The sequence below is a fragment of the Melanotaenia boesemani genome, chromosome 11 (assembly GCF_017639745.1).
Source record: "Melanotaenia boesemani isolate fMelBoe1 chromosome 11, fMelBoe1.pri, whole genome shotgun sequence".
NCBI classification, from domain to species: Eukaryota; Metazoa; Chordata; class Actinopteri; order Atheriniformes; family Melanotaeniidae; genus Melanotaenia; species Melanotaenia boesemani.
In genome coordinates this window covers 27,852,566-27,875,078 of record NC_055692.1, presented here as the reverse complement: position 1 = coordinate 27,875,078, position 22,513 = coordinate 27,852,566, and the positions used below count along the sequence as shown (strand labels likewise).

The window sequence follows — 22,513 nt, the reverse complement described above, 5'->3', positions numbered from 1 at the left end:
AATAGCTAATTGTGTTTTACCTGAGTAAAATTCATGCCTCTCTTCCAGCTCTTCATTAATTAAGTTCTTTTCCCTCAAATCCCCCAAAAGAGACTTCACTGCCCTATTTGCCCTTGTTTCTCTGGCCATGGCATTCTTCTTATCTCTCTCCTGGATTTTCATCCTTGCTTGAGTTTCATCAAGTCTTCTCTTAAGAGCAGTATGAGAAGCCGGCAAAGCATAGCTGTGATCCTACAGAGTTGGATGAACATGGTTTGAGTGATATTTGCCTCCACACACATCACGTTGACACCACAAGCGTATGGCCCACATTATTTCTTATAGTCATTACCTGTGAAAGTCATTGCCAGTACTGTGTGTGTGTGTGCCAGGAATGCATGTTAATACTGCCTTTATTTGTATATGAATAGGTTTATTTGTGAGTAGCAGCAGGACCATGATATGTGATATGCTGCTGTTATATCTCCAGAGCCATTATGATATAATGTTAACAGTAAAAAATACTCACATCATTAGGCTGAGGTTGTGGTTGAGAGGTTTCAGTTGTTGGCTCATCCTGAGAGGCCACAGACATGTTCTCTTCAGCTCTTCTGGAGGTATTTGTTGTCCTATCCTTTTCCAGCTAAAAAGAAGAAGCATAATAGTTGAAAAGAATATCTCACCCTGCCAGCTGACTGGGTGAAGAATATTTACATTTATGAATCAGTTATGATGATTCACCTACCTTTTGGAGGTGAACTGGGAAGCAGAAGATGGATGGAATAACACCATCTTTGAGTCGGACAACTGGCCTGCCCTATCAAAATCCCCCTGCTTAAAATGTTCACTATAAAGCACATGGGAAATACTGGCAGTGAATCCTTCCCTCCTCAAAGCCACTTCCCACTTCTTCCTTAAATCTTTGTCTTTGGGAAACAATTCACAAATATGGTCAATCTTATTTGCTTCCTTCCAACTTCTTACAACAATTTTTAACAAAACTACTATTGTGATGCAAAACTGTTTATAATGAATCATCCCTGTTAAAATTGTGATTAAGCTTATCTAGAAACTTTTTAGATGCTCAGTTGTCTGCATTTTCAAGTAAATATGGTGGAATGAGTCATGAGAAGTAGCTTACTGATAGTGAAATATGTGAATAACACAGGCTGTGACATCAGTGTAAAATTTCTACAATTTCTACAATAGAGTTTTTGTGTCAGTTGTAATCTAAGGCATTGCTATGATTTATGAGGTGAACTTTGGCACTAAACATAGCCCACCACACTAGCTATGATTTCACTGATGGGCATAAAGACAGCACAGTAATATTCGATTCACACAGTATGATCAATATAATATCAATATAACATACAAATTTACTAGTGAAAAGCAAGCCCGCAAATTCGAACAGGAATATGCTGCACTCTGGCATCTTTGGCATATATATGGCGGCCGCATTTCTCGCGCTCCAATGGCTAATGCGGCGTCTACTCTTTATTATGTCTATGGTTGCCAACGCTTTCTCAGCCAAATAAGGTACATTTATTTATTTATTTATTTATTTATTTATTTAAATATAAATTTTTAAATATAATAAATAAAACAACAACAAGAACAACAACAACAATAATAATAACAACAACAACAACAACAATAACAAAATAAAAAAATCACAACATTAAAAGGGTATAATATTCGATTTAAATGAATCTTTTCACCACATTTGAATCATTGAATGCCATTAAGTTTAACAAAGTAGACTTTTCGGTTACTTAGTCCGTGTTTCACTGTGTGCTACTCATAGGCAGCCTCAGTTGCAGCAATTGCTGTCATTTTCTGTCGTGGATATTGCAAACAACGCGCCGATGTTGGTAGCACCTTTAGCTAGCGTGGCTTGCGGTGTTACACCAAAATCTGTGACCCATCATAATCTCTGACCACACGGGGGCGACAGTGTATATTTCTCTGCATGTACGTCTTAAAAGACGAGCGAAGTCTTTATACTTAGGTATTAACGGTACTTTAATAATGCCGGTGCTTTGACGGGTCTGTGTAGGGTTAAGCTATGATACAGTAAAGAATTAGAAAGGGGGTCCTGTGTTAGGGTTCGCCCATGAACGATGGAAGCGCGCCCCCGGCACTTCAGGTGAATGAGAGGGAAGCAGAGGAGCGGGATACTACTCACGTTGCGTAGCAGTAAAAAGAAACAATTAAAGGAAAATGAGTTGTGTTACGTCGCTTGGGGCACAGGCTTTGATGACAGCATATCTAATTTTCGTGATGGGATGCGTTGCACAGAAAGTAAGTTGACATTTGTTTCCTGCAGAAATAACTCACAAGCTTACTCCAGCGTTGTTAAGAATCGTGCTCACATGTAGGGATAGAATCAAGCCAGGAACTCCATTGGTAAAATGAGATATTATAGGGATGTTGGTCTCCTGGTTATCTTTTTGTCACTAAATGATATAAATGAAGATTTGTTTAGAACAGTTACGTAGTATTGTTAATTTCGGCATATGTTTTATACATAAAGGTAAACTTTCGTCAGCTACATATTAAATTTAATTATACAATGTCTGCATCCAACAACCTGCAGTCCAGGTCATGGCAAGAAGCGGAACGTAGTCTGAGCTGTATTATAGAATTTATTTTTTTAAGTTTTCACTGCTTCTTATTATATATAATTTTAGCCGACTGTATCTAAACATAACTTAGCTTCGAAAAACATTCAAATGCACGCATTACACTGACAATATATTTTACATATAGCAATGGACTCATAAATGTACGATTTTTACAGTTGAGTTCTGCGTACGTTCTGTTAGCAGCAGAGCAGGACATTAACTTTGAGTCGTCAGCTTGTGATTTGAGTGTCCACAACATCTAGCCCGTGGATTCACCTCGTGTTGGTCCCTGAAAATAAACTGATATGTTTATCTTTTTAAATTACAGTTTGAATTGTGAAAGACCAACCATTTTATAAATGTGTGTATATAAAAGTATCCAATGTGTTAAAATTACCATTTGAAAGTATGAATAAAAAAGAAAATAAAGAAAAAGGACCTGTCATATTAGCCCTCACCCGACTTGTTTACTTGATTTAAACCGATTTCTTGTCGTTCACCTTGACCGTCTATAGAAAAAGTTCTGCCTTGTTTGTTATAATTTCACAAACTCTGTGGCACATTATATCCTCTTAGGCTTTCACGGGTTGTTTTGACGGCTCATGCATGTTTTGATTTTGCTGCACTTTACAGAATTGGGGAATGGCATGCAGGATCCAAATAGTTAAAATGAGAACCACCCTGGGAGCGTGTTCGCTTTTTGTTTTACTTTTCATACCCACTGAGTATGTAATCCCCTTGCCTCTGACATTGGATGAGTTCACGATCAAATGTTTGTCACGGATGAACAGGAATAAACAGACAGGGGTTGCTTCTAGGTCATATAGTCTCCATTCAGTCACACTGTCACTCATGTTGAACATGTTTAATTGATTGCTGATTAATTCAGAGAGTGAAAAATGTACTGATTGAATGGTATGGTGTGTAATAGAGGAGACAAATTCATGTGACTAAGAGTGGCAGGACTTTCAGTCTCCTGGAGAAGTCGTGTTTGCATAGTGCAAGGTAGAAATAGGAACACCAGGATTTAATGTTATTTTTATGATAGTCTTATTTGTGTGTTGGAAGTGTAAATAAATATACACATTTCTAAAATGATGAGGGGAATACACGGGTTAGTTTCAACAAAATTATCCTGTCAGCCTTCTGATATTTACCTTTTTGGTTGTTGATTGATTAATGTGTGATAATGACTGAGGTAATATTAGAGGGTCTACCCTTGGCACAGATCTCATTGGACATCAAGACCAGAAGAGGTTTTTACGTGTCAAGAGTCATCTTCTTCCACTGAAGGAGCATGTCGGATTGGTAGCGTAATTCTTCGAACTAGTCTACAATAAAGCCTGTGGTATATTGAATTGTCAGGATCTCCAGCTTCAGTTCCTGTGTACATAGGGTGTTCACTATCTTTCCAATTATCTGCCTGAGGGGGCATGGTAAATGATGGCTTTGTCCTCTGTTCCCCTTTTGTATTAAGTTGATTTTTGGAACAGCATAAACAAGTTTGGAATTTATTCTATCCCCCTCAGAGAAACAGAGGCATCCAAGTCTTTTGGTCCACAATTCAGCTCTTTGGCTGCAGGAGAGTGAATTTGATCTTTGTTTTGGTGCTCTGCTCTGGATTTCAGAAGGTTTTATTTGTGATGGAATGAGGGGACATTAATCTCTAATTGAAGTGAGTTGTGGGACAAGTGAACAGTAAATTCGTCCATTCTTCCCATGAATTATATGACAACATATTACATGTTTGTTTGTCAACAGAAAAACATGTCACTTTGTATCAGAGAACTGGGATAAAAAGGCCAGTGTGTCAGGGGTATTAAAACAAAACTTCTATTCAGAGGCCTTTTCCTGAATCCTCAAATACATCCATAATAATTTAAATAAAATGACTTGAGTTTTCTTCTTGTGTTTGCTATCCATCTATCTAAAGCAAGTCTCTTAGTCTAAGATTACATATATGTATTCTTAGGTCATCCTTTTCAGTGTTTGCAAACCAAAGCCATAAAATTAGATGACTGTGTTCATATAATGCTAATAAAAAAGAGGCAGACATTGGGGCCCAGACTGTGAATCATAACAGTAGGTGAGATTAAGTTAACTCAGTAGACATAATAACAAACTCAACTAAAATAAATTTTATACGTACTCATTGTACCATCTCAAAGGACTTGCCCTGTAGAATCATATTTTGAGCATGATGCGCTTCAAGATTTCACAACAACAGAGAATTTGTTTGACAACTGGTCACCATGTTGCACTGGCTTTGTCCTGACTGTGACACCAAGTTATACCTTATTTGGTCAAGTCAGAATGTGCTAGGAAATCAAAAGAATAAGAGACAAGCATGTAAAACTGTCCAGCTCAGATTTTCTTTTGATAAACTATAATGAGCTGAATACAAAATCATATTTGTTTTTTGCTTACATTGAAATATTAAAAAAAATATCCTAAATTACTTTTTTTTTTTTCAAATTTCTCAGGGTTATACATCTGGCACATTCGCCTACCCAAAAAAGGAAAAAAAGAATTGTGAAATTGATTGATCAAGCTGAACATTAGCTATTGCCATTCAATCGCTGTACCCCTGGTTCAGCCTGTAAAGTCTTGTACATTGTACCTTGTGTGTGTATAATTAAATAAGTTTAAAATCTGTTAGGCCAACTAAGAAATTTGCGTTTAAATGTTGTTTGTTATCGTTCTGTTTTAAAACATGCTAAAAGACTAAAAGCTGTGTTGTCATGAATTATGAAGTTGGACAGTTCAACAGTTTTTAATAGATTTTTCTGAATACAAGAGTACTTTAGGAAGCAGACTAGTTTTAAAAGGCCAACAAAATCCGGTCCCACCCTTCTTTATTTGGAAAATAGAAATAAGCCTACAACAATGTGGAAGCCTCAAACTAGCCAACAGCTTTCCAGCTGTGTATCTGACAACTAGCTAGCTAACTGTTCTGCTTTTATTGTAGAAATGTATCCTCCCTGGCTGGCAGAATTTGCAGAATTTTGTTAACCTACTTAAACCGAAGAAGAGGAATGCAATGAAGAATTTGAATTTTATGAAGAACTAAATTAAAACGTAGCAGTGATGTTGATGGGCTCTGTACCAGCTTAGAGAATCACTCAGTGGATTAAAGAGCCAAGTTAAAAATCTCACAATGTGGAACTCTGCTTTTCCTTATTGGATCTATGCACCATGATTTCATTTCCTGGAGATCGAACTAGTCAATTAGAGGCCTGCACAGCAAATCTGAGAAGAGAAGTTACAAGTGGAAGTGGAAGCTGAGTGGAATGATAGTTATGGTTTTAGGATCACTAATAAAACCCGGCTCATGTTTTTACCTAGCAGTCCTGTAGTTACGCAGTGAGACTGACTTGCTTCGTGCAGGTGAACGAACACTTCAAATCTACAGTGTGTGATTCTGATTTAAAATCTAAGCAAGTTGGTTTAGTTAAAACAAACTCGTCTTTTTCCCCATTAGTGTGGTTCATTTTAACTGTTCTGAGATCAGTCAGTCAGACTGACAACATATAGATTTGCTGATTTTCGCATTATTTTGAAACCTGACTTTATTTAATCCAGCAGTAGTTTTATTCTACCAGACCGAATGAAACATAAGCTCTCAAATTAGTCTGTTTACCACTTTAAAACAGATGAACCCTGTGCATTACTTTAAACCATCTTTGTGATGGGTTTCTGCCACAGGTGGTGCATTCAGGGTCAGCAACAAACACATGCAGACAAACAGAAAGGCAACAAAAAACTCAGAGGATAAAAAAAACAACAAAAAGCCACACTGCTGCCGCCAGTAAACAACGTCTATAGTTGACGGTTATCTTTATTGCAAGATATAATGTTTAAAAAATAAGCTTTTCTGGCATTTTATATTGTGGTTAGACTTGGAAATGTTGTGTGCATTTAGACTCTGATTGATGGCAGTTTAAATGTGTCAGCTGAGTCTACAGGATTTTTTACTGAAGCACTGTCCAAAGACCAGTTATCATAGATAACTGGATTCATTGGATCTCACACCAAACTCTGCATTATTTCTCCAAAGTGGTTAAAGCCACTGTGGAGATAGGCAAGATTCACCACAGTATTTTACAGGCTCACATTAACAGCAACCACAGCTGCAACAAATCTTTTTTAGAGAAAATATGATAATAGGTTTTCCACCACAAACATGGAAAAGAGGGCTTGCATGTGCCTGTGCTCTGGCCCACCCAGCCACATATATGTGCATGTTTTAGAACCGCAGCAGTGATAATTGTATCAGTGCTTCAATTATCCATGGAGGCTACAAAGAACATCCTGTGATGGCTCCATGAATGAAATGTTGATTGAACATGCTTGGGCTCAGAGACGTCTTTTAATAAGTCACTTGTGATGCAGTCAGTAGGGAAAATGTGCTGAACTAGTTCTGCAGTAGTCAACAAAAATGACCTGAAAGTAAACTCGCCACGGGCTGAACAGGCTCCGACTGATCACACCAAGAGAGACATTGACTCAAGGGAGATGTGATAAAAACCTGGGCTTGGGTATCAACACCTTTCACAGCTGTGGAGGATGACCTCAAGGAATTTGTTTTCTGTTTCTTTCTTTGCAAGAAACTGTGCAGTATATCAAAAACACAAATGGAGCTTTTTCCACAGAATGCGTAAGAACTGATTGTGGTCATGCAGGCTTCTGCTGCTTTCATACCTTCACCTCTCGCTTTATAAGTTTTAGAAAAATCTCTGCTGTTTAACTTGGTTTCTCTCAAGGTAATTAAATTATAGTCTAGATTTTTCTTCCATGTCTGTGTACTATAAAAAATACTGTCATTAAGAAGAGCATGTGAGGTCTTGTTTTGGGAAATTCCTGTACATTTGTTGAACTCAGACAAAAAACTTTTTACTGTAATTGAATCAGTGGAGCTCCTAATTTTATTAAACTTACAGCAGCATTTATTCTTCATTTGTCAGATCCTCATCTTCACTGAGTATTTTTCATTTCTTTCAGTGTATTTTTTATTTCTTTTTTGTGGCAATAAATGTGACACTTTCTTGACTGTCCTGAGTATTTCTATTTAGTTTGCATTACAGATTTAGTATCAAATCTCTCAATTAGGATTTTTTAAGCTAATTTTATATACCCTCTTTATACTGCTTCTTTACAAAGTTTTAAAAAGTTTATGTGGGATCAGACTTGCAAAAATCAAGCCAGATTGTGATGCATCCTGAGTAGAAGACTGCTGCTGAAGCACAAGCCTGTGAGGCGGTGTCAGTCTGCTGCTGTAGTAAACAGGGCTGGTGAGGATTCCTGCCCCCTTTTGAGGGGCCTGCCTGCCTGTTTATGAGCCAGTCTGAGACTGTTTGTGCATGAGAGCTTGTGTGTGTGTGTTAACAGTATTTCAGCAGAAGGCAGCTCGTGTTGCAGAGTTTTCACAGCGGTGTCACCAGCCTGGGTGTTTGTTTGTTTGTTTGCTTTTTTTTAAAAAAAAAAAAAAAAAAAAAAAAGTAAAAACTTCCTCTTTAACTGAACATTTAGGTCAGGCGGCATGCCTCTGTTTTGTCAGATAAAGGTGTGCCAACAAATATACTCTTAAAAAATATCTAGTTATTATGTAGTTTATCATGATTTAAAAAAAAAAAACTTTAATTCTAACCTACTGTTTTTAACTAAAGCACAGTTTTCTTTAGTTTTCCTATTTTGCTCAGCTACACATATAACTTATCAATAATTTTGTGAAAGTTTTAGTTGATTTGGAACTATATTCAAATCCATAAGCTATATAGTTTTACTACACAAACAAACCTGTCAGTCAGTGGATTTAAAGGTACCTCTGGCATTATTTGAGCTTTAATTATTTATTTTTATTGAAATATGTACCACATGTTTTGAAGGCTTCTCTTTACTAACAGCAGCTTCTCTGATGTTCCTCTAAACGAGTCATTTAAGACAATTATGAGCTCAGCTGATCTCCTTCTAGCCACGGAAGCAACACAACTGGGGCGTAGTGACCAGCCGGCTCTTATGTAAACTTTCAGCTTGCACCTTATTAGCATCACTTCATTAAAATATGATCCGGCCTCCCCATTTGTGAAGTGGCTCGCTAAAACAGCACTGCGACCCATTGTTTTACCATGAGAAAATGCATCCTTGAATAATTAGCGGCCTGTGATGTAACAGAACTGAGATGTTTGGCATTATAAGAATGTCCTATTTCCTTTTGACACTATGGCACTTTAGAGCCTTTTCATGTGTAGTCTAGCATGTATATACAAAGGTTCATGGGACCCCTCGGCAGTCTCATCCTAGTGGGAGAGATGAGACAGTTTCATCTCTGACACATTTCTTTCTTTTTTTTTTTAACTCAATATTCATTTATAGCTGTGCATCTCTAATAACTTTATTATAAAGTTTGTATTTGTTTTAGGATACAAACAGGGCCTCACAGGTATGAAAAGATACTAGAACAGGCCATAATTTAGCATTATGGGGAGATAAATAAAGACATATATTCTTTCACCAATTATCATTTTTGTCTGAAATGGTTTTGCACTCTTTTCACCCCCATATTGTGACGTGATTTCCTTAATTGCACAATTAAACTGCAAACCACAAATCAGCTAATACCAACCTTGGCAAGAATGGTATTTGGCCCATTCAAATATCATTCATGCTGTATCACATTAATTTTTTTGCAATTTTGTAGGTTGTGCAAGTAAAGTATGTTAAGGACGAATATAATTGTTCCCTAATGTCGGTCATGGAGAAACTACAGTGCAAAGTACTACGTCAGAGCAGCTTTAAATAAAACAAAAATAATAGTTTTAGTTGTATTTTTTTCCCTAGATAGTAAGATAGTAAGAATCCACAAACATTTAATTGAATGTAATGTTATTCAAGTACCACAAGCAGTTTATTATCTATGACAACGGTACTGTTGTTGTAAATGCAATTAGGAAAATATGTGGTGTAGTAAGCTGGTTAAATTGTTGCATCCTTAGTCAGCCACACACTTTCACTTTGCAGTTCTTAGAAATGCAATGAGAGCTGACAAACAAGGCTAATGCCATCTCATGAATTTGACCCTATCTGCAAGCTCTCAGCATGTCATGATTTGGTCACAGGCTGTATTGGTTCATTCACATCACTTTGCACAAAGATTTTTTTAAGCATCTTTTTATCCAAAAGAGTGCTCTCTGCCAAGAAATGTAAATCTTTGGCCATGGTGTCTTTAGTATTTTAGTGTAGTATTTCCACCACCTGTGACAGCCAGCAGTGCGCTGTGAGCAGTGGACTTGACTTATACTTCAGCAAGAACTAACAGGAGTGAAGAGCTGCAGAAAATAAAGATATGTTGTCAGTAAACTTGTAATTTTAGAAAAAGTATTTAAAGAAAACTTAGCATTTTACCATCCCTGTGAATTGAGTAGACATTTTTGCGTGGAATATTTTTATGGATTTTTTTCAAAGAATGTGTTTGATTTGAACTGTCGAGTTCAGGTTGCTGTGGTTTGATCAATTTTTTGGTTTTACGGTGGACTGTATAGATGATGGGCAGAGCTGCAGTGGCATCACTGTTTTTTTTTTTTAGGTGCCTTGAGTTCAACATTAAGCCCCATGCAATGTTTGTCTTTCTGCAGCCAGAAGTCACCATTAAAAGATGAGCTTGAGTGATTTTGTGCTCCTGAGCTGACCAATGTATATTTATTTGAGGGCTTAAATGTAAGAAATTTAATAAATTATTTTCAGAGGGCCACCAGCAAACTAATATAGCTACAAAAAAAAAAAAAAAAAAGACTAGCGGGGAAAAATTTATTGATGTAGCATTTTACAAGGGAAGCTGCTCTGTAATCACAGAGTAGTTTCATATGCACAAGTGTCGCCCGGGGGTGTTGGTTTGTTACCTGTCTGGTGAAGGGGGTCTGTCTGTCTGGCCCATTCCCACAGTCCAGAACTGAGGCGAACAGGAAAGCTCATAAACACACTGCCCCCCTACAAAGGTCTGGTCCTCAGCTCCCTGGTCCAACCACACATCTGCCTCTGCTTAGGACCAAGGTCCGCCCTTACATTTCTGTACACCTGGGAAGAATTACAGCCTGCATGTTTGAAGAAATACCCCACTCCTTCCCCACGCTCCTGGTTACCAAGGTCAGCAGTGCAGGCAAAACACAGGCTTTGATATAAAAGCAGAACATCAGAGTTGAATAGTTCAGCATTGAAATTGTTTATGTCAGTGAGCAATCAGAGCACAGGCTGATTGAATTATTTGTCTTAGTTGCTGGTACTGTTGATGTAGAAAATACAGTTACTCAGTGGTCTTTATTTGAATGCAAGACTCATTTTAGGATTAAGAATGTAAGATAATGCTGGTTGTAAACATGATGCTGAATAACAAGAGTGTGAGCAGTGACGGCACAGAAGTGAAGCAGAAGCCCTCACCATGGCAGTAGGCAATTGTCTGTTGTCTAAGGAGAGATAATAGATATAACAATGAAATTTCTGGTTTGCCTAAAAGCAAATTTAAATTAGTGTTTCATCTGAATTAATATATTTCTAATTGCAGGTGTACTTTGATTGTGGTGCCAAGGTGGATGTGGTGGATGTCCAAGGCCTCATCCTGTCTCCTGGTTTCCCGTATAACTACTCCTCTGGGACACACTGCGTTTGGCAGTTTGTTGTGCCAATTGATTATCAGCTTGTTCTGGAGATATTTGACTTTGATGTGTTTGAAAGCCATGACTCTGCAGCTCAGTATTCAGCTGTCTCTAATTTTGAAGAGGAAGAGGTAACTTTCAATCCTGGTAGCTTAGCAGCTGATGAAACCTCGTCCACGGCTAAAGAGTCGATACTTCAGGGTGCGGAGGATGTTTCAAAGAATCAGCAGTCACCCCATGATGGTGAGGTCAAGCAAGTGGTGGTGCAGGAACAGTCCACAAAGATGGAAATTGCCAAAGTCTCAAATTCTGCCAAAAGATCTGCAGATTCCTCCTCTAATCTTTCTTCGCCACCTCCTGCCTCTCTCCTCCTGCTACCTGAGACTGTGCCTCCAGGTGACACAGTCATCAACTCTGCCTCTTCGTCTCACCTTAGGGGAGATCTCAACCCTAGTTCTAACCCAAACACAGCTGTGGAAGAAACCACCCTGCCCTCACAGCACTTCACCGACACTCCTGCTGTGAGCCCAGAAACCCAGCAGTCTGTGCTTGACGCTTGCCCACACGATGTCCTCTACATCTCGGACCTCATCACCTTTTCCTCTCGGTTCTGTGGGTCCAACCGGCCTCCCAGCAGCCAGCTGGTTTTTGGCTCCAGCCAAGAGATGGTGGAAGTCATCATGGAGCTCATCACTACCACCCACTGGGGACGCGGTTTTGCTCTTCTCTTCCATTACCACAATTTGACCGAGCCAGGGGGGGACAGACGTGTCACATCTCCTTCAGGGAACAAGGCGGACTCTCTCCTGGCTGCTGTGAGCGGAGCTGCCTTCTTCACCATGATTCTTACAGGTGTCCTCTGCATCATATTCAGGTAAAAGAAATCAAAAGCCTCTCATAGATGTTGATCATGTATACAAAGTAATACAAACCATCTTTTCAAAATAATTTTGACCAAGTAGAACAAAACTGTCTTGTGTGTTATTCAATGTGAGGTTTGTTCCACTGCCATAGGAAGCTAGTCCTCAAGGGATGGATATCTTTGTGGATCATTTGCTCCATCGCTTTGTTCCAAAAAACAAATCTCAACAAACACTAACTAGACTTCAATATTCTTGTTAAACATGGTGGATAAATGAATTGAACTCCTTCAAATCTGGTACAGATATGTTGAGACCCCACTTGGAGTCTTAAGGCTGCATTCCTACTTTGTTCAATTCTGCTTTAGTTGCAGCTGTCTAAAGTGCCTTGCATCTGATTTTTATGTGAACACAACTGCCCTCTGAATCTATGTGCACATGCACTGGATACCTTGCATCATTTGTGTCAACAACAGAAAATGTCATAGTTGTGATGTCATAGTTAAGATTAGATTGAACCAGATTAACTTTTCTTAATGGGAGCTATTGTTAAGATTTTGTTCTAGATTATGGTTAACATTTGTGAAGTTACACAGGAAAAAAATGAGGAAAGTTAAGGAAAACTAGATGCCATTCTTTATTAAAGTATAAAATTTTCTTGATTAACTGTCATTTTTTCCCCATCTCTTCCTTTTATTGGGTAAATTCGTAATGTGTCCAGTGTTTTGGTTTTCAACCAAGGTACTTGCAAAACCAACTACATTCCCATCAAATTACACTGTAGTAGCACATGTTAGTACAGGAGCATTCTCTAAACTTAGATGCACATGGCAACGTTTACAAGTAAAACATAAGCATGTTAGAACTCCCACAGGGGAGTATCTTAACATGTATATGTTAGAATTCAGCTGGAAGGAAATCTCTATAAAAAGAAATTGACCTGTTTTGGGCTCCATTTCAAAAGGTCAGATAAATTCAAATCAGTTATCACTAAAAATTCCCCAGAGATATTTCTCAAGTACTTTCTTCAACAAATCTCATGACTGGAAATGTATTGGTCAAACAGGAATTACAGATACACAGACTTGCACCTACTCAGTCGCAGCTCTCTAATGTTGACTCAGCTGGACTTCAGTCCCTGATGTGGTGACCCTTGGTGATTAGGTGGGTTTGGCTGCAACTGTGCGGCTTCCTTGATGTGGAGCATTCTCACCACAGACTGAGGGGCATTCAAGGTACACCACCTGGCATTAATTCCAGCTCACAAAAACATAAAGGCAGCATGAAAGTAATGGGTGGGGAAACCAGGGAATAAGGGATTACAAGGAGAAGTAGCACTCAGTGTGAATTTGGTAACGATAGTATTGTCAGGCTCAAAAGGTGTAATTCACAGGCTGTTCCCTCTTCCATCCCTTGGGACAATGAACACAAACTCAGCAGTTAAGTTTGTAATACTATCTGTCCTGACTAGCTCTTTTTCTCTTACTGGTTAAGATGGATTTGAAATTCGGTGAGGTTTTGGTTTGTACTTATTTCAATTATCAGCTTCTTATAAGAAACAGTTTCCTATAATCTGTGTTAATTTCAAATACAGCTCGGTGTCTCCAGCCCATCCGTCAGGCACAATAACTCTGCAGGTTCTCGCTATTAAGTATGATGAAATTAGAAACGTATGTTCAATAAAATGAAAGCGCAATTAGCAAGAACAACACGAGTCATGCAGAAGCCAGGAAATTCATCACCATGAAACATCAGACATCAAACTGCAGCCTCTGTAGCAGTTTTTTTTTTTTAGTCTTTATTCAGTTGTTCCCTGTTAATTTAAATTAGCCTGGCAACTTGGGCAGAATCATGCAAGTTTTAAGTGGCACTAAGTTTAAATCCAAAGGTCTCCTCTGGTCAGAAAACAGCCAGAGGTGGATGAGAGTCGCAGCAGGGGTTGCCCTCAGTTGACTGGTAGCAGGTAATAAACTTATTCAGCTGTAAGAGTCATTTTTAATGAGAGGGCACATGCTCAAGTATTTTTACATGCTTCACCAGTTCAAATAAACATAAGAACAGGGCAGAAAATAATAGAGGATATAATGATATTAGACAAGCATCCCAGAAAATAGTATAATCAACAGTTAAGTTGTTTAAATCCACTCAGTTGTAAAAGACTCTAAAAGGAATCCCCTACTAATGTGTGTGGAGAAACTGTATGCATTTGGAAAGAGAATCTGTTACCATATTTATGTTAGATTGTAAGATCTGGTCAGAATCATGTGTATCTGAAATAAATTTCAGTTTTGAAAAAGTCTGTATGAAAGCAGAAAGAAAGCAACGCTTTGCAGTAACAGCTCAACAACAACCAATTTGAGAACTATTCCCAGAATCAAGCATTTTTTGCTAATCAAGATTGTTATGCAGCTTTCTTCATCATCTAGCACCACAACAGCAACTATAACCACTAGACTTTATATAACTATAACGGCTATAATTTACTATACTTTGTATGTGTATAGTATTTGTATGTGGGAGCTATTATACTGTATATTAATGGAGGTGGTTAGGGTGGGAAAAAGTTTCCATTTGCATTTTTTTGTGGTCAATCTGTAAACACCACTCAACTCTTGAGATGAACTTCCAAGTATGAGGGACCTTCTGATGATATTCATAAAGGGATCTGTCTGTAATTAAGGACTGATTTGGTACCTCATGTTTTCCAGACCCAAACTGTGTCCAAAAAGAGCCGGCTCCAGCACATCCAGCAGCTCTGAGGTACCGAAATTACATGAGTCAAGTATAAAGAGAAGTATAATATTGGCTTTTTTTTCCCGCCCATATACTCACTGGCAAATATATGATCCTTTTGAAATAGTGGTCAGTAAGAAAGGTGATATGCTGAAACAAACTCTACACTTTGGTTGTAATTTTGATAAATCAACAAAAAAATTGGAATCAGGGGCTCTAGATTTGGTGCCAATAGAGCCTGTATTATTTTAACCTTTGACCTGAAGGCGTGTTAATGTTCTTTGCTACTGCAGTGGGGTGTGAAAAAACTTGTGGAAGCGGGTGAGTTTGGCAAGGACTTAAAAGATCTGGTCATTATAGATGAATGAATCTTTTGTACTAATTATTCTTTATCTTCAGTCATTGTCTCAAAGGATCAAATGCTTGCTTGTCTCACATATGTGCAGGGAAAAGAAAAAGAAATCCTCCTTGTTTGTTTCTCATCTGTCTCTTATCCCATACCTGCCTACTTATTTCTGTTTCTTTATTTGTATTTACATTCCCCTAAAAAGAGCTTTATCTTGGCTCACTGAACATTTCTTTCAAGATCCTTTGTCACTGAGGCCAACGCTGTCCACCTTCTGTGGCCCCCACACCCCACAGAGCTCTACCACCTCAGGTTCACACCAGGTCACAGATTTGCTACAAAGGCTACTATTAACGTTCTCAAAACCCACTTTCAAGCCTTGTTATCCTTATCTGTAATGTTTTAAGCCAAATTCAAACAATACAATTTACAGTGCCGTCGAATCGTTGCGATCTTGGGTTTTGAAGTCCAAAAACATTCACACTACACAACTGATTGGCAGCATGGGAGTCGCATGCTTCAATATTTTTTTACTGAACTTTATCAAGCAGCCCCTGTGTGATAAGACAGGTGTGTCATCAATGAAATTACAGTTTGGTACAAGTACCTGCAGGTGATTTTAATCTATTTCACTCCAGGTCATTCAAATTCTTCACAGTGAGTCCAATCTGATTGCTCTTTTTTTTCTTAACCATGTTTTCTTACATTATGTTTGTGTTCTGTTCCTCTTCTGGGTTTCTTCCTTGTGTTCTTCTTCACTCTTACTGACTGTAGCTTCTCACTCAACGACTCTTTTCCTCTTTACTCTTCCACAATATCTAACATGCGAGTTATTTAATGTCAGACCTTGACACATCCATGAGCCTCACAAGTCACATCCTTTAAGCATTCCCTTAGGATTTGGTAGCTGCCACTTCCCCAACATCTAGGCCTTTAATTGTGTGTTTTTGCTATGTAGTGGCTCTGAGTGCTGGAGAACAATCCCACAGCTGGATTTTGAGCTTTAACACTGTAATGAACATTTTTGCACTGCTGGAACCACAATGAATTTCTGCAGAAAAACCGAATGGCCGTGTGTTGTAGGTGCCACAGGGCGTGCAGAACACTGGTGCTGAGGTCAGTGAGCTGCAGCTGATGGCTGAGAATCAGGCCAACCTGGAGACGACCATAGAGCAGGACAACAACAACGACAGCCCACTGCACACAGGTTGGGGGGGCACGCACACACGCCTGCACACGCCATGCATTTACTCAAGGTTATGTTGTATGACAATAAATACATCTAGAGGAATTGCATCAAGCTCAAAGCCAATGTAAAACACATTACGGTAGTTTTTTTTCATTTTGACTTACACCTTGTGTTCAGACATTTCACAAATAATTTCAGGAATGATAATAATGGGGTTAAGAATATAAACCTCTAACAAATTTCTTGGCAAAGTTGTGATCTAGAAATTTTGTGTGCTGGTTTTAAAGCGAAGACTTAAGGTTTGAGAAGTGCGTCAGTAACTAAGTAAAAAAAAAACAACACTATTGATGGTTTGGATTTTTTTAAATTAAAGCGAAATGCTTCTGCCGTCAGTGGAAATAGAAATAATACAACCAGTTTAGAAACTGGTTGTGTTTAATTAAAAGAAATGACGAGACACCCTCTGTGGGGTAAGTCTGCAGAGTTTTCAATGGTAAGGATAATTGCATTCGTTTCGGAGAAGCACACGGGCTTGATCCAGGAACAATCGAAAGACTTCTCTTGCTCTCAGGGTGGGACTGAACCCAGGCTGAGGGATTTGTAGGTTGTGGCATTTAACCCACAAGGCAAAACAGCCCAGGAGTAGTTTTACACAGCAGGGGACTACAGTCAAGTTCCCTGTGTGCCCCAGACAGTTTACATCAAATCACGGTGATTCAGAATTAAATAATTCTCACTGAAACAATCATAAATATGGATGAAAAAAACTAAATAAAATGAAGGTTCAGTGGTGACTTCTGTTGTTGTTTGAGGTTTAAATTTACAAATCCATCTTTACTTGTCTCATTGCATCTTTCCTCCCAGAGGAAACTCATTTGAAAAAAGCTAATTTGAAGAGATTTTTCTGTCTAAATGTTTCTGTCTGCTTTTCTGCAGTCAGTGCAGGTGGCGACTTTACCCAGAATGCAGAGGTGGATCTTTCCTGCAGTGGTCTAACTGAACTCGACCTCGGTGCGGATGAGGTTTTTATTGTGTCATCAGCTCCTAGCCCAAGTGGGCTAACCTTCTCCCCTCACACAGTAAGAACCAGTATCGTGTTAATAAAGCTTTCGAACTAATTTGAATTTAGGATGGTTTTACTGGATATTTTATGCAGTTAAAATAAAAGGTAGAGACGATCTGCCTTTGGCGATCCCCTCACCTTTTGATGTTGCATCATCTGCAAGTTACCCTGAAAATAGTGCTAAACATGGAAATGTTAGCTGACTAATGGCTATGGATACACAACTTCTCCAAAAGTATTGCGTTTTTGTTTGGTTTTGTCTGATAGTACCCTCATTTCCATGCAGTGGAGAGTGAAATTGTTTATTTAATCTCAAAGTCACACACTCAATAGCATGGTTCTTTTTACTTTGTGGAAATGATCCTGGAACAAATCAGAGGTGGCAAGGCATTCATTGCTTTGAAATGATCCAGTGTTTCCAATAAGACTGATACTATTATACTGGCATACGCAAGGTACAATCTAAAATCATAAAAACAATGAGGGCATAATTGAAAAATGGAAATAATTAAAAGATGGGAGGAGTTTTGATGAAATGGACTTTTTTTTTTTTCTTCTCTCCGCTCTCTTTTGTACTCTCTTGGAATAAGAGTTGGCATAAAACAACTTTGGCAGCTTTTTGAAGGACTGGAAAGCTTTTCTCCAGCCCAGGCTAATGGAGTATTATCTACAGAGCCAGATTCCCAGCTCAAATTGTGTGTGTGTGTGCTGGTGTGTGTCATGCACGCTTTGGCACACAGTGTGTGGTCTGACTGTGTGTGTCCTCAATTCAGACATCCATGTAAATAATGTTTGGGAAGTGCTGTGTGGGCTACTAGACAGAAGGTATTAAACAAATGCAAAATTCATCTTCTGAATGTCGGTGTCAGGTTAACCTCCGTTCCAGCAACACAATATGTAGACATGCAAAAACCCACTTTTGCTTGAAAAAAAGTCTTAGTTTGGTAAGAGCACACCAATTAAAGATTGAGACCTGTAGTATAGGATGGTAAGATCAAGGTGAGAAGTCTGGATCAGAATGGTCTTTCACTTTTCTCATTGTCTGAAAGTTTCTGGTTCTTTTTGTCTGGGAAGTAATGTGTGCTGAGCTTTTCCAGGCACCCTTGAAGCGTCTCCAACTCTGCCCTTGGAACCACACTTTTGCAGTTGCACTAGCTGATTTCTTGCCCCATGTGTCAAATTTAAGAAGTTGCCATTGTGTTTGTGGCAGCTTTACTTTGCAAAAGAACATTTTTATTAAACCCTTAGCTAATTCTTGTCTAGACAACGCTACCTACCGGCGACTCCGGGAAGGATTATCTCTGAAGTGTGCAACTCCTAAAAATTTCGCCTTCCGCTGATCAGCAACACCTGGCTGATAAATGATAAAGTGAGCATTGCACTTCTATCACATGGACACCTGGGTGCCTAAGCAGAAATTACCTTTAATGTACTCTTAATTGTAGCAGAAGTACATGCTCAACCACAGTACTGGAAATGTGACTGAAATCTTTCCAAAGCTCCTGCTGTTCTCTTGACAGCTTTAATATACCTAATAAATAATGATGAGATTTGTACGAAAGCCACACGCTCAGCTGGCTGGCTGTGTGACTGAGCGGGCTAAGCTAATCAGCACACTTCCTTCTTGATAATCCATTAATATTGTACACAACAAAATCTGCTAGGAGACATTCAAGGTGTGAGGCTGCAATGTAGCAGGTGCAATCAACACATTGCCAGCCTGTCAGTTCCTAATATCCCTTTTTGTTGCACGCAGTGAAGCTATTTGACTGCCGATTGTCTCTGACAGAACTGGACGTTAGTAGGGAATACTTATCTTTCATTTATAGTACAATTATATGGCTTTTCAGTACTTGGATTATTGATGTGACTTTTACAGCTAGTCTGTAAAGTTAGCTTGTAATAAACATGTTTTTTTTATTTTTGGACATCCAATAATATGAAGTGGAGCTTCCCTTTCAGTTTGTGTTGTTTTTAAGTCATTGCTCAATGATTCAGTAGCAAGTACTTCTGTTGTGTGGTCATCCTTATTTTTTGTCCTCTTTGCTACTCTTGCCTTTTAACCTTTTTTTCTTGCAGGAAAGTTTTTTTTATTATAACACCCCCTCGCTCAGTATCCATGAATAAACCCAGCAGGTGGAGATTACAAACATCAAAGGCATGATTAATTTTTTCTTAGCACCACATCTTGCAGCCTGATGACTAATTTTATTTTCCATGACTCCTGTGTGTTAGCAGCGGGACAGGTTTCTGCGACACAGTGACACTGGCCCCGGCCCTGCTTGTGACTGGCCCTCGGTGGATCCCATGGCCTCACCTGCTGGTGCCAGATCCCTCAAAGATAGCAGTAGTGCCTGTGCAAGACCCAGAGCGTGGAGTGTACGCACCTTCCAGGACTTCCTCCCCCCACTCCCGCAGCTTCACAAGAAGTGGTGCAGCTGGAACTCCACCAGTCCCTTCACCAAGCTGGTGGACAGCGTCAGTACTTGTTTTAAACTCAAGTTGATCAAGAGACTTGTCCCAGTGTGTTATGGTTTAACTTCTAGCTTGTGAACAGCCGTTGATTGTGATGTTTTCATTAGTTAAATCGATGCTTTTTCTACTCTGATAAGTCTTGATGTCTATTGTGAGACAATTATTTAGAGAACATTATGCATCTTATTCTAGGCTCCAACCAGTTTAGTAGCTGACTGCAGAAGGGGCGACAACAGGAAGGTCTTCTCTGATGTTCACCTGGAGGCCAATGCAGACACCAGTATGATCTCTGATTCATCCATCAGCAATGCGTCCTACCCTTTGACACAGCCTGCACACAGACAGCGACGTCTCAACTCCACCAGCAACCTGCGGCGCTCCCGCTTCACGGGGCCTTGTTTTGGCCTTTTCTCCGAGACGAAAGACCCACTAAAGGGAACCAGTGCTCCCACGGCCTCCCCTCCAGAATCCAACCCTGGCTCTTCCTCATCTACTCAATGCCAGATTGAGGGTGGTCAGGCTGCAAAGAGGCGTGATTTCCCAGGTGAGAGCGATCACATCAGCGTGCCAGTGTTTGCCATATCTGAAGAGGAGGACCGCCAGCCTCTGGTTTCAGCGGAACACCTGGACCAGACTTCTGCCTCAGCTGTGCAGAATGGATTAGTTAGGGGGACATATGAGGGTAAGATGCCTCCTTTCGGGAGCATCAGTCCCAAGAGGGCCAGACCAGAGTGGAGGCCATGGGGAAGCCAGGTGTCGGGAGGGGTTGGTTCACACCCTTCGAGCGTGTTTACCGAGTCAAACACAGTGAATGAAAATCAGCCGTCTATCAGTCTGTCGAGAGGGCTGTGCACTGTGGCAAACCAGATGTGATGAGTTGGTGAGGAGCAGAGACTCTGTTGGGCCAGTTCTTCATTTACTGAACTCTTAGTGTCAATGTGGAAAAAATATTACTACTTCTTTATTCCTGAAATCAACTGTTACAGAATTATTACAAATTCTTAAGCATCCTGTTGGAAAATTCTTCTTTCATTTTTTACAATATTGTGCTTTGACAAAGATGTAATATGCTGCTTATTATACCAAGGCACTGCCTGATGTCATACTGTTTAAAAAGAGAAGTCATTGCAAACTTTTTTTTTCTTTTGTTAGTACATAACTTTTAACAGTAAGTGTACATTTAAACATACACAGATGTATAAGGTAGTTAAATGGGATTCAGTTAATTACAATACTCCAACCATTGCACTTTGCTTTTCATTATCTTTCAATAATGACATCTTTCAATGTCAGTTTCCTGTTGCCTGTGCCAGTTTTCTGCCTTATCTTTAATGTCGTTCATGTGGTAATCTCTTTGGCACAGGGTAATAAGTGATTATACAGTGACCAATTACCCAAAAGTATTGTTTAGAGCATAGATCATTCATACACACACACACGTGTAAAGATAGTTCTACAGCTGGTAATGGATTATAAAAGGGAAATTGTTAATAAAATATATGAAGTACTAATATACACCATGTAGTAAAGAACAGTAGCACTTACAAATAGCTTTTAAAGTTGTAATGAATTGTAAAGTTTTAATAAAGACATTGTCATTCACATCTTGTGTCCATATTTTGACAGAAAATGTGACAATTATGTCTTTCTTCTTAAGCTGATCTATTTTTCCAGCGAGTCTTCCAGTGTTTTCTACATACAAGTTTTCATAATCTTTATTAAAAAAGAAATAAAGGGGAAAAAAACAAATCAGGACTATTCCGGGAGAGAAAAAAAAACAGAAAAATAATTAGCTAAGCATACAAAATAAGCACAGTGCATCACAAAAAAATGAAGAATTAAGCTAAATACATTTTAACCAAAAGGGGGGCCTTTTTGCTACTGACAAAGAAAAAAAAAAAGCTCAGCAAGATCTTTTCAGCTATATCAGTACTTTAATGTATTTAGCTGAGCAGGCAAATCAGGACCATATGCATTACAAAGACAAATTAAGCATACAACATATATGGTAAAGATTAAACACAAATATGTCTCAATCTAATTTCTGCATGTGCCCAGTGATAATCTATAGTGATTCAACTAGAAGCTGATTATAATCTAGATTCATTTTAAAAATAGTGCATTACAAACAAACTTTACAGGCATCAGTACAGATTTCCATGCCAGTACAGATATATCCACCGCATTTGTTTAAACTGATCCAAATGTGACCAATGCTCATTAAGTTCTTAATTCCAGGAAGCTGTGATGAGGTAGAATGAAATCTGCTGATTGTGTTCTCCCTAGCAGCTCGGTCCAGACTTCTGCAGAGTAAATGTTTACCTCAGTGTACAACATAACAACCCCTGCACCAAACCCACACATTACTCCAAGGAGAATGCAAAGCACTCATCCAAAGCCTCTAATACTAATTCCCGACTGGAGCGGCTTGAGACTGTTGTTAGCTTAAAACTGCCCAGATCTCCTGTTGGGAATAATTAAAACTCAGCCACTCCGTGGGGGAGATCGACAAGGGCTTGCACCAAAGTCCTGAGCAGCTATGGAATGTTGACGTGGACTCAGCATGAATGAAAAGGTAAATCAGAAAAAGGGGGGG

General features: G+C 39.1%; 1 protein-coding gene across 1 annotated transcript; it reads left to right on the top strand.

Moving 5' to 3' along the window:
- The first annotated feature begins 1,964 nt into the window (after positions 1–1,964).
- Positions 1,965–21,519, top strand: si:dkey-112e17.1. Its single transcript, XM_041999259.1, has 7 exons — positions 1,965–2,283; positions 11,161–12,125; positions 14,820–14,871; positions 16,274–16,397; positions 17,316–17,458; positions 19,678–19,920; positions 20,110–21,519. The coding sequence occupies exons 1-7, from the start codon at positions 2,203–2,205 to the stop codon at positions 20,788–20,790; spliced, it is 2,289 nt and encodes a 762-aa protein (XP_041855193.1). The 5' UTR covers positions 1,965–2,202; the 3' UTR covers positions 20,791–21,519.
- The last annotated feature ends 994 nt before the right edge of the window (positions 21,520–22,513 follow it).

Excerpts from the sequence above, each read along its gene's own strand:
- si:dkey-112e17.1 (XM_041999259.1), top strand. The coding sequence starts at position 2,203 with ATGAGTTGTGTTACGTCGCTTGGGGCACAGGCTTTGATGACAGCATAT. Across the intron at positions 2,284-11,160 it reads TGGGATGCGTTGCACAGAAA|GTGTACTTTGATTGTGGTGC; the intron begins GTAAGTTGACAT and ends TTCTAATTGCAG. Across the intron at positions 19,921-20,109 it reads TCACCAAGCTGGTGGACAGC|GCTCCAACCAGTTTAGTAGC; the intron begins GTCAGTACTTGT and ends ATCTTATTCTAG.